Here is a 12,657-nt window from a genome sequence, read left to right on the forward strand (position 1 = left end):
TTTATTTTCTGTGAAGTCTCCTTGAGAATAAAACTGTTTTTAATTTCTGAAATATCTAAATTAATCATATCAAAGGACAACAGCTTTAAGGTGTGAATTTAAAAGCCTGTTGTGCACAGTTCACCTATGTGGAAGATGGAAGTTATGCATTACAGTATTCAAGATACCAAACATGATGACAGCCCAGTGAACCTTTGAAAAGAAAGTTCTCCCAATTTAAAGAGCGCTTGTCACCAATTAACTGCACATCCGTGAAGGGCAGCAGGCGTGACAGGAAAATCCTCATCTTCTGTTATGATGAGAGCCGCCCTGTTCGTCAACGATGACGACAGTGGGCTGCCAAATCAGGGTGTGAAATCAGGTCAACACTGTGAAGAGGACAGAGTAAAACAGGCTTAGAACTAATGGAAGGATAGGATTAGATAGAGTATAATCACCTGAATAACACCCTCAATAATGTCAGAGTGCTTGAAATACAAGTCTTCATTAAATTAAACAAAAGCTTGAGAGAGACAGCTGTAAGTTATATAAATAACTAAAGTAGCACCATGTCTGACGAGTGGGACCTATTACTGATGTGACTACTGTGGTGGGTAAAGGAGAAAATGCACATAAAACAGCACATTATGTGGCTCTGGGGCCTCCTGTGATGGGTTGAGAGGATTTTTCCTATGATCTGATACCTCAGACTGAAGATAACAAACTAGTGGAAGAACATGAGCTCATGTTTTGTTGGCCCAGTGATGCTTTGCTGCACTGTCAGGTCACATTTCATATTTCTGACATTTTTCTTTAGGGGAGGTGTTGTGATCTGGTGAGAAGTGAGAGCGACTCGCAGTTGATACAGCTGATAGTAGTGCCAGTTGGTGTAGCAGTAGTAGCAACAACAAAGTATGATTATAGACCAATTATTCTAATATTTACATTAACAGCTATAGCTATGACACACTGGGGAGGAAGGTAATTATGCTAGAATGCAGCTACAATGATGATTATAGCAGTTGAAGTTGAGCGATACATTAACATCTTACTACTATAACTGGCGGCCTGTCCATGTGTCTGTCTCAATTTGCATAAAAAAAGCCTGGGCATACAAGATGCCATCGAGCTTTGCCTTGACTACCAAGTGGCCTACATGTGTTGACATGTGTCAAGCTTGATTCTGGCAGCCCCGGGTTGTGGCACTTCGGGCCATGATGAATCCTCAGCCCATTTAAAAGGGGAACATGTTTATCCATTTATTTATTTAATAATTTAAAAAGAAATCAACTTGAATTCTGGACTTTTCACAGTAAGGAGGGGTTTCCTTTGAAATCTTCAAACTCCAGTGACAGCTGTCAGCAAAACAGCTGACTATTTGCTTCATTACAGCCAGCTACTTTTTCAAGTTTTTCCTCAAAATAGTGTGAATAACAACTTTGAACCATCACTAATTTCAACAGCATGTCATCTTAAAGTGATTAAATTAAAAAATGCCTTCCTGCAACATAAACGGAAATGAAAAAACAATTGTAGAAATCTCTTTGATAGTACTCGTCAAACCATTCATGGGCTCTCAGCTCTTTGTATGAGATCATTTATAAATCATATGTTTCTTCACTAACTTTTTTAGTGCATGTATGTAATGACTCATCCTGTCATAGATCAGTGATACGTTGTATGTTTTACACGTGTTTCACTGAAATCTTCAGTTTCTGGATGAAGACCAGGGCAAAGTAACAAAATGAGAGGTTGAACGGTGATGAATCATGTTTGATAATTCCATCCCTTCACTCCTTCTCTGCCCTCCATCTCACCTCGATTAGTCACTGCATGGATGTGTCATTGTTTCTATCTCTTCAGAGGTTCATGCCCACTGAAGCACAGCAAGCCCATCTCCAGAGTGCCAAATCTGCGCCAAGATACAAAGACTCCACCACCTCCTCGTTTCCCAGTGGACTGCACCTTTGTGCAGTCCCCCGGCCTGTGGGCCACATGACAGCACTGACCCCACCTCCACACCGCCGCTGTGAAGCCTCAGGATGTATAAATAAAGCAGCAAAAGGATGAAGAGGAACCAGAGGCTGAAAAGACCAGATGAAGATGGAGCTCATCAGGGTGAACTGGGTGCTCGTGGCGGCGGGGTTTCTCCTGTGGAGCAGTGGAGGGTCTGCTGCACCTATGGAGTGCCACTTTGACTCCAGAGGTGAGACGAACACTGTAAAATCTCACAGGTTAAATATAGTTGAACAGGTTTTGATTATTATGTGTTTTTACAGCGCTGTGCGAGTTCGAAGGGAGGCAGTACGCTCTGGGTGAAACCTGGATGAACAACGCATGTATGCAGTGCACCTGTCTGCACCCTGTTGGAGTCGGTTGCTGTGAGACGTGAGTAAACAACATCCCTGCTTGGTTTGGGGTCCAGGTGACTAAAATAAGTATTAGTAAATTGTAGTAAAAGAAAATACTTTTTTAAACGTCCTGCATTCAACATTTCAGTCTAATGTTAGCAGTTTAATTAAAATATGAAAGGTAAAAATAAAATTACTGGACCATGTCAAACAATTTTATATACAATTTAGACAATAATGTATTATCGTGCTAGTATACTGACTAATATTATCAGAAATGTAGGACACATGCATGAATTAATGAATTTACCTCTACAGCCTGGTGCCTTGTTTACATGTAGCTCTATTGTGACTGTTTTTTTATTTGTTTTATTATTATATAAATATTGCATTTTTATTGTGTGTTTAGTGGCTTCTAATGTACCATTTTGATCGTATGCATTGTTCTCTGTTTTAAATGGAATATATTTTCATACACAGTGGTCAAAATTTCTACCATGCAAGCAAAAGTAGGTAATTAAGAATCTTTAATTATATACATTAAACCTCAGTTGGTGTAAAATACATTAATAAATAAAAATTAAAATCAAATAAATAAAACAGCAACATACATAAATGGCAGTTAAAAGAATTTACATTAAAAATGTTTCCCTTTTTTTGCATTATTTTTTTGATCAAGATTAGATTTGATCATAAATATTAAATATTAAGAACATTTTCAGAATTTAACCCTTTAAATGCCACTTTAACTACACAAGTCTCTGATTTCTGTAATATTAAAAATCCTACAAAAACAGGGCTTTTTTTATGGACTACAAAATTGGATTTCCTTAAACAGCATTATCCAAGCCTTGAATATGTTAATAATGAGCAAAAACTCTGACATTTATGCCTTATTATAATTTTTTAATTTTATAATTTTAATAAGATGTTCTAATGGTGACCCTATAGGAAACTGGGAAAAAACGTGCAATTTTCTCTCCTGCCAAATATGGTAAAAAAGCTTACATTTCATGAAACAGGAAAAAAAATGCAAATTTGAAGCAATGACCCCAAAATGACAGCCTAATATTATAAAAATACATGTTAATTACAGTTATGGCTTCAGGATAAATAATTTTGGTTTTCATGGGTTTCAATGGGGCATTTTTGGTCACCAACAGCCTGAGTGGACACAAAAAGTGTGCAGAGCTTATTTTTGACCTATTGCATGTTCTGATAGTCAAAATCTTATTGAAAAAGAAAATGCCCTTAAAAATGTTATGTTGTTAGCATTTGCAAAGTCAAAATGAGAATTGGAGGATTTTTTGGACTAAGAAGCGCCTTAAAATTAAAGTAAACCTTACGAATGCTCGTCTGCCTTTCTGGTTGTTCAGGCTGCACCGTCCAGTGGATTTCCCTGCGTGGTGTCAGGTGCGCGTGGAGCCCGTGACCTGCAAAGTGTCTCTGGTCCAGACTGCAGACCCCCGCCTGCCTTGCACCCCAGGAGAGGACATGAGGGACCCGAGCCATGGATCTCTGCATCTGCAGCAACATCTGGAAGGGTAGAAAATGCTCGGACTGAGACCTTTCTCTTCAGTCTGAAAAGGGAAAATGATAATCATTCTAGTTAAAAATCAGCAAGCATTTTTTTTTACACAAACTACATTTATACATGAGGTTAAAGCATCTGGAATGTTTGGGCTGTAATGAAGAAAATGTATCTGCACAATTATTAGTTATTAGTATTATAAGCTTTTAGTTTTTTAAAGTGCTTTATACTAAAACTGGCATATATGATTTTAGCATATGTTGTTTTCACAGTGTATCAATCATGTAATCTTTCTTTTCTTCATCATAACTTCATGTAAATATAAACACAAATATATGTACATTAATATATAAAACAATACCTGTTGGATTTGACCTACTCTCTGCTGTAGCTCCTTTACCTTTCAAATAAAAACTTTGTTAAAAAAGAAAAAACGTCAGTAACGAATGAAATCATCCTACATGAACCATTCAGTTTAAATCACACTTTTAATGGTTTTCTTATGTAGTATTTACATCAGTTTTTGCTCAAGCTGAAAGAAAGATGGTAAAATTTAAAAAACTTTCAGAGATGAGTCAAAATGAAATAACTATGGGGATGTTCAACAACCCCAGAAATAGTTGAACTCTAAAACGTCAGTGATAGAAAATCTTCCAAAAAGAAGACGTTTGTTGGGCTTAGACACTGTAACACCTGCAAACATAATAACTTTCCCACAAACGTAACAGCAGTTGCCAGCTGCAAACATAATTATTAACTTCCCACAAATGTAATCTGAACATTAAAAATGTAAGTTGTGGTCATTGTTTATTGTTTGTAGCCTTTTTACAACTGCCAGTGGGTTTAAGTCAGCTTAATCTCAATTTTTTGTTCACCATGAAACAGGAAGTTGTTTTTTCCAGATTCTTAAAACCCTTGGAGAGCCCTGAATCTTTGCACAAGTTTTCAATGAGAAACGGAGAGGAATGATATCAATTTGGGAAAGTTTTGTTGCTTGTTCTTCTTAAATCAAGGCATCAGAGGGGGTTACTCTGATCCAAATTTAAGTAATTTTACAGTTCTCAGAGAGCTGAAAAAATGGTAAAAATCTGTATGTGAACAAAACTCATAGGCTGAGGCTGTGCTGGCAAGTTACAGTAATAGAAAGTGCAAAAACTTCATTTAAAATAAAAAAACAAATCTTTAGTGAACAGGGGTTATAAGTTGTCGTAAAACATTAGAACTGGCTGGGTGAACAGTGTGTCTGTTCAGATTTCAAATCCACTGTGCTAAGATTCATGGCTCTACCAGTGTTTTAATACTCTGGAAAAAAAAACAAACTTCCTGTTTCATGGTGAACAAAAAATCACCATGACTATGTTTTCTAATGTGACTTGAGCTTTAGCTGACTTGAACCCACTGGCAGATGTAAAAAGGGTACGACAAACAAACAATGAGCACAAACACTTAATTTCATGTTCACATTACATTTGTGGGAAGTTATCACAATTTTTAAAGGCTGGAGATTTTTACCCTCCAACAAATGTAATAAATCCCTGCAAATATAATAATTATTACATTAGTGGGAATTCTATAGTAGGTAACTGCTGTTGCATTTGTGGGATTATTCCATAAAAAAAATGCAGATTTGTATTACGTTTGTGGTTTATTGTGTTTGTGGGCAGTTATTATGATTGCAGGTGTAATAGGCGCAATGCAAAATCCTAAATAAAAAGGCAAACAAAGCTGCTGTACGCAGCAGAAAACCTAATAAAGAATACATCACTGGCTTTGAAATCAAGTGGAGAACAACAAGAACACTCCTTTGCACCTGAACAGCCATTTCTTTACTTGAATTCCTCCTCTGGAAGAACAAACGTCTCTCTCTGTCGTTAACAGACACACACTCACACAGAACAAGGCAGCCATCCTTTAGAAACACATTTAGAGTTCATATCACACGCAGAGGTCAGATATTAATGCTGTTGGTTCCTGTGAAGTGGGACATGTAGGACGCCAGGGCTGGGTTAGTGGGTAGGACTTTGATTGGCAGGTCCCAGCTGAAGGTATCCACGTCGACGTTCTCTGCCCCGGTCCAAACAGTGACCTCTGATTGGTTCTGCAGCACAGTGGGTGGTTCCATTGGCTCCCGAGCCGTGACGAATTCAAAGTGAAGACGCCACCTTAAAATCACTGCGCAAGCAGAGAAAAATATTCAATTAGAAGCTCGGATGTAGAAAAAACAACTTTCCTAGTTCTGGGGTAAACCCATGTAACTATCACACTTTAAATGTTTGTTTTGCAAATATAACTTTAGTTATTCTGATTTACTTGATTATTAACGAAGACAATGGACGAAAAACAAAATGAGAAAATTTCTTCAATCAGACTTTCTGTCTGAAACCCTCATTTCAGAAAAAAGTGAAGTGAATTGGTAAATTAAAATATGCCTTATTAATAAGTAGCTCCTGTCTGCTCTATAGTAATGCACAAACCAAACAACCTTTACCATATTACTTTAAAGCTGAAGAGAGCAGGAAACACACCAGTTCTAAGGCAGGTTCTGTGTAATAAGAAGCATAACTTCAATGAGTTCTAAGCAGATGAAAAGCCTTTGAAATACAGAGATAATGTTTTCGACTGAAGTGTAAATCACACTGAATCTCTAAATATGTGCCTCTCTGTGTCTAAAAGAATGTTCTCTGGTGTTAGAGTGGTTGAGAATGCCTTTGCCTAAACTTTATATTTTTGCCAAGCCTTATTTCTATTTTGAACAAGTAAAATATTTTGCTATTTCAACATAATTTATAAAAATTACGGCATTAAAAAAGTTAGTAACATCCTTAGAAAGTACCCTCCTGCAGTCAAATAGTAAACACTGCATATTAACGCAGAATACTTGCTTCCTTTTAATGACTCGCACACAGAGGCAGAGTAGTGCAGCAAAGTCTTTCCTCTCCTGATCTGCCATTGTAGGTTTTAACAGAGAATAGAGTGAATGAGCTGACGCGCTACAATGTTTGAGCCAGCTGTGTCTGTAAAGCTTCCACTGTGTGCTCACCCTACTTCCCCAGCCGGACTGACCTGTGTCTGTGCTGAACCCCGGGGTGACGTTTAAAGGGACAGGGAGGGAAAAATGGCTGGAGGCCGTGTGAAGGCAGGACTCCATGTGTCGCCCATGTCCGGTCACACTGACGGCCTGTCCAGGACGCCGTTGATAAGGCTGCTGGATCTCCTCCTCACTCTGAAGGCTTACTGAATACTGAAACACACAGACACAGGCTCAGGATATTAGTAAGTTTTATGATAAAACTGCAGCAGCGTGCAAAACGACAGCAAACACACCTGCAAGCAGGGAATGTCTCCTTCAGAGAAGTTGAAGGTGCCGATAATGTCCTCCCCGAGTCTATAAACCGTCTTAAAGATGCAGAACTTTGCCACTTTCCCTCGCATGTTGGTGATATTGAACATGTCTGGACAAAACAAAGAAACATAGATCAAATATGGGACAAAAAAGAGGGGAAAAAAATTGCAGGAACTGGCTTGTTTATTTTACCTTCTGTCATAATTTAAGTCAGTGGTTGTAGAATACAGTGCATGCAGTACCCCACCATCACAAAGTGAAAACAGAGTTTTAGAAATGTTTGCAAGTTTATTAAAAAGAAAAAATATAATATAACACTGACATAATTCAAATCCTTTACTCAATACTTAGTTGAAGGAATTTGGCAGCAATTACAGCCTGGAGTCTTTCTGAATAAGACACATCAAGCTTTGCACACCTGGATTGGGGGATTTTCTACCATTTTTCTTTGCAAGTCCTCTCAAGGACAGTCAGGTTGGAAAGGGACCATCAGTTTACAGCCATTTTCCTGTCTCTTCAGAGATGTTTCACAGGGTCAAGTCAGGGCTCTGGCTAGGCCACTGGACATTTACAGAGTTGTCCCTAAGCCACTCTTGTGTTGACTTGGCTGTGCTAGAATCATTATCATGTTGGAAGGTGAAACTTCGGCCCAGTTCGAGGTCCTCAGCACTGCGGAAGAGGTTTTCATTGTTGATATCCCTGTACTTCGCTCCATGCAGCTTTCCCTCAACACTGACCAGTCCCCCAGTCCCTGCTGCTGAAACACACCCCCACAGCATGATGCTGCCACCACCATGCTTCACTGTTAGAACAGTATTGGGCAAGTGGTGAGCAGTGCATGGTTTCCTCCAGACATAACATTTAGAAATGAAGCCAGACAGTCCAAGCTTGGTTCCATCAAACCAGAGAATCTTGTTTCTCACAGTCTGAGAGTCCTTCAGGTGGACCTTCATGTGTTGAGGAGAGGCTTCCATCTACCTTCTCTGCCATAAAGCCCACACTGATGGAAGGCTGTTGTCATGGTTGTCCTCCTGGAACTCTGTCCCATGTCCACTCTGGATCACTGGAGCTTCGTCAAAGTGATCATAGGGTTCTCGGTCACTTCTCTGACTAAGGCTCTTCTCTCTGATTGCTCACTTTGGTCACGCGACCAGCTCTCGGAAGAGTCCTGGTCGAGCCAAACTTTCTTCCATTTGAGAATTATGGAGGCCTTCTATAGAGAGGTGTGTGCCTTTCCAAATCATGCCCAATCAATTAAGTTTACACAGGTGGACTCCTATCAAGGTGTAGAACATCTCAGCAAAGATCCAGAGAAATAGGAGGGACAAGAGCTAAATTTCAAGTGTTGTTGTAAAGGGGTTGAATACCTAAGGAAATGTGATATTTCTGTTTTTTCTTTTTAATAAATATGCAAAAAAATCTAAAATTCTGTTTTCATTTTGTCATTATGAGGTATTTAGTGTAGATTAATAAGAGGAAAAATGAATTTTAATGAATACAGCATCAGGCTGCAACATAACAAAATTGAAAAAAGCGAAGGGGTCTGAATACTTTCTGAATGCACTGTACGTGCATGAGTGCGCTTCTGTGCTGATTAACTGTGACAAATATATTAACAACAGAAATGTAAAAATTAACCTAACAAGGCACCACAGTTTCATTTCTTGCTACAAATATCTCATCAACCGTTTCATAACAATATCAACAATAATCGACCCTAAATCTAACAAAAAATTTACAATTTCTGAATCAAAAATAAATAAATAAAAAGCTTTGGGTGGCATGATTCAGTCCTTTAAACTACAGCAATGACTCACGGGGGCAGCGCCTGGAGGTGCTGACCATCAGCATGTCCAGAGCTCTCTCTAAAGGACGAGCGTCCCTGTGGCTTGCTTCCTCTTCCTCCAGGAATGGGTTAGAGGGGGAAACTTCCTCATCCTGGGGGAAGGAAGGCTCTGGCATACCTATGAGTTTGACATGAATTAGTCAGTACTCCAGATAACATTGTGACGTGACACTTAAAGATTCTTTCCAAAGACCAAAGGATATGGCGATATATGACGATGACGTTCAAAGGTTTTTATTATTTAAGTTCCGGCAGGAAAACTTTTAGCCTGTATGTGGTTTTTATTCTTGTTGATCCTATCATTCTAAAGAAGTGAAACACTCATAGAAAGATTAATCAAAGCTGACCCTGCAGAACCAGCACTCTGAAGGGAACTCTCAGCAGTTTGATAGGAGAGTTGACTCGCTGGCAGCCAATTGTCAATTTGTAGACATACTTCACCGCCTGACCACGGAAACTGGGAGGACCATCTATTGGAACCATCTCACTGTATGAATCTGAGGAAGACAGAGAAATCATGATAGACTGTTTGAATCATAAACACAAACAAAAACACTTATTAATGAATGTTTTGTTAGAAAAACTAGTTAATAATTAAAAATTGTAAAAATAGAAAGCTATTGTTTGAGCACTATTGTTTTGTGTCTTTTCTTCTTAATCTTAAGATTTTTGGGCTTTTAAGCCTTTGTTATTTAGACAGGTGGGGGCACACATAACTGCTAGGCTATTTGCGCCTCAGTGGTTTTCGTTTCTTATTTGAAATTAATTTGTCAAAGTGTAATGTGACTCCTTTAAAGAGAAGATTTCACTTCTAATTTAAATGGATCCAAAATTGTTATACACGTGTTTAAACATACATGTTTTGCTCTCCCCGGGGTCCAGCCGCAGGTCACAGAAAAGAATCTTGGGTGGTGTATCCAGCACACACTGTCCTCGCTCTCCTGCAAAAGAAAGGATTAAGTGTTGAACCAATCTGAGCCACATCACCAAGAGGCAATTAGGCAAAGAATATTTGGAAACTCTTCCATCTTGCCTGAAGATTTAATGATGCAACAAAACCCCTATTTGTTTATTTTTTTACTGACTGTTTTTTCTTGTTTCATGTTCTCATATTAAAAAGATGGTTATTTTCATTTTCACCACTAACCTCTGCTTGGAATAAGCACGGTATCACTCTCGGCCTGGACGTCCTGTTTGTTTCCCTGAGCCGGCAGGGCCACTCTGCTCTCACTGGCATGAAACTGGCAGTGGATTTGGGCGCTGGCCCATGCTAGCATTTCACTAGAACACGATCAAGACAACTAAAGTCATACATAAACATTTACAGAGTCATTGGTTGCAAGATAGTTTTAAGACTATGAGACAACCACAGTCTGTGTGGGATTACAAGACATGATTAAACTAATAGGACGTTTGTGTTCAAATTTATGATCAACACTTTGAAAGGAAACATTTTCAGGCATGAAATTCTTCAATGAAATTCATCATGCATTATAAGAGAACTTAAAAAAAAATCATGGTTAGTTAAGGAATAAAAATTCAGTATAGTTATCAGTCCTTTAAGCACACATGGAGTGTTATCTCTTATCTAATTTATCTATACAGCATGACCCTGGATGGCATTTTTAATTTTGATGTACTTTCCAAATTTGGCTTGTTCACTCTCTGCCAATATTTCCTTGTAATTAGTGGTAGGATCAGGATATTTAAGGGACAGGGGTGAAAATGATTAAAAGGGCACTTATTGTTTGCTGTGTATCACCAGGGCACAAAAAGTTGTCACACCTTTATAGAGAAACAGACATCCTGATTAAGATTATTGGTTTTAAACTATTTTATACCTGACACATGTTGGGAATTTAACAAGAGAATTTTGTCTGTTTTAAGGGTACCAGAGAGGGTAAAATGTCCCTACAGGGTACTTAGTGAAATTTTGGCCACTTAAATACCACTCGAGGGTAATTTGCCACACTATGTGCACTTACAGGGTACCCTAGAGTAGTGGTTTTCAATTCTTTTAGGCACACCTAGGATCAAGCAAAAAATCTCAAGGCCCATCATATCCGTTCAAAATAGCATCTTTGAAACATGCTACAGTAACTTAGGTTGTTACATAGTTGTAGCATTAAGGTATGGTCATACAAATTCCCACCGAGACTTACCTGGTGTGCCTTGCCACATCATTTAAGAACCACTGGCCCAGAGGGACCTTTAACATGTTTCTCTGGGGTTTTTTCCAAGCAATTATTTTTACACGGTGATGAAAGTACAGTGCAAAGTCACAGTTTGCTTTATGATGTCTATGTCCAGTAATGTCATAAACATGAAAAGATTGAACTCTAAGGGTTGTTAAATTTTTCAATACTTTGGTTGAAATAAAAAATACCTGTTATTTCAATAATCATCAGTAGAGAAAAGTACTGGAACTTAAAAAAAAACCCACTTAGTATCGTCAACCATATCTTGAACAAAAATCTGCCACAAGCGAAAGCGAGAAAGACAATAAAGTCTAAACTGCACTAATGATTTGTTAATGACTTGAGCAGTGTTTTTCCTGCAAGTTAAAAAGTATGCATGGTAATCTTGGTATCGTGTTAACCCTCATGACCTCACAATTTTAAAACAAATTTAGCATCCTGATGTCCAAGTGTAGGGGCGGAGAGGTGAAAACACGTAAATCGTACCTGCTGGCAGACGTGGAAAGATGGGACATCGGGTTGGTGAATGTTATGAGACACTCCATGAGCTCCCCGGCGAGGAACACAGGGCCTCGGGCCATGGAGGCCACCACCTCGATCATCTGTAGCGATAAACACCGACAAAAATCACTTAACTACGTTCAAGGAGATCATAACCCTAGGTTTTCTTTGGCCGGACACCATCGTAGTTTGAGCTAAACATAAACGTTGGTCAGACTTACACATACAGAAGTTAACTTGGTTGGTTCTGTTTGCTAAGGGATCCTGTTCAAACGGTCATTTAAATACATACCTTGGCCCCAAACGATACTGCAGCAGTCCAAATACGTTGCCTCAAACCCAAACACCGCTTAGTTTAATCATCTAATAGAATAATGTGAGATTTAACTTTCTTTTCAGCTCAACTCGGCATAGTTTATCTAGGTAGCTAGCATTCCTGATACAGTAAACAACAAAATCAATCCGTAGACAGGCTAGTTCCGGTGCTGCTCCTTCAAAAGCAAACCATGGGAATGAAACTCCCGCAGGACAAAAAGATAAACTTAGAACCAATAACGCGCTTTGTTTTAAAATAAAATATGTCAACCATCTTCGTGCTTTTGTAATTCTAATTCAACATATTTACGGAGGGATATATAATACAAATATTCTGTAAAATGTTTTGGTTGGCCATTTACAAAACGTCCCGTGGCGCAGTTACAGCGAAGTGGACTGTTGCTATGGTAACTTGGGGGCGTTCGCGAAATTTTTTACACCGTTTTCTTTAAGTTTTCTTATTTACACAGTAATTTGTAAAGAATTCGTTTTCTTGAGGCGTAGGTGTGTTTGAAAAAATCAAAAACGTAATTTTAACGTTCTAGAATTAAACATTCGAACGCTTAATAAAACGCAGTCACCCCCATTCACTA

The 12,657-nt window shown here is 38.6% G+C and overlaps 2 protein-coding genes across 2 annotated transcripts; one reads left to right on the forward strand and one right to left on the reverse strand.

Annotated features, from left to right (window-relative positions):
- The first annotated feature begins 2,044 nt into the window (after positions 1 to 2,044).
- msmp1 (microseminoprotein, prostate associated 1) lies at positions 2,045 to 4,173 on the forward strand. The gene is made up of 3 exons (XM_041779894.1): positions 2,045 to 2,185; positions 2,259 to 2,367; positions 3,707 to 4,173. Exons 1-3 carry the CDS (start codon positions 2,077 to 2,079, stop codon positions 3,876 to 3,878), a joined length of 390 nt encoding a protein of 129 aa, XP_041635828.1. The 5' UTR covers positions 2,045 to 2,076; the 3' UTR covers positions 3,879 to 4,173.
- Positions 4,174 to 4,354: 181 nt separating this feature from the next.
- rgp1 (GP1 homolog, RAB6A GEF complex partner 1) lies at positions 4,355 to 12,435 on the reverse strand. The gene is made up of 9 exons (XM_041779893.1): positions 12,042 to 12,435; positions 11,735 to 11,850; positions 10,198 to 10,331; positions 9,908 to 9,991; positions 9,398 to 9,547; positions 9,022 to 9,168; positions 7,186 to 7,313; positions 6,925 to 7,102; positions 4,355 to 6,033 (listed from the first exon to the last, which is right to left on the reverse strand). The coding sequence occupies exons 2-9, from the start codon at positions 11,848 to 11,850 to the stop codon at positions 5,810 to 5,812; spliced, it is 1,161 nt and encodes a 386-aa protein (XP_041635827.1). The 5' UTR covers positions 12,042 to 12,435; the 3' UTR covers positions 4,355 to 5,809.
- Between the last annotated feature and the right edge of the window lie 222 nt (positions 12,436 to 12,657).

Source organism: Cheilinus undulatus, linkage group 22 (genome assembly GCF_018320785.1).
Source record: "Cheilinus undulatus linkage group 22, ASM1832078v1, whole genome shotgun sequence".
Taxonomy (NCBI): Eukaryota; Metazoa; Chordata; class Actinopteri; order Labriformes; family Labridae; genus Cheilinus; species Cheilinus undulatus.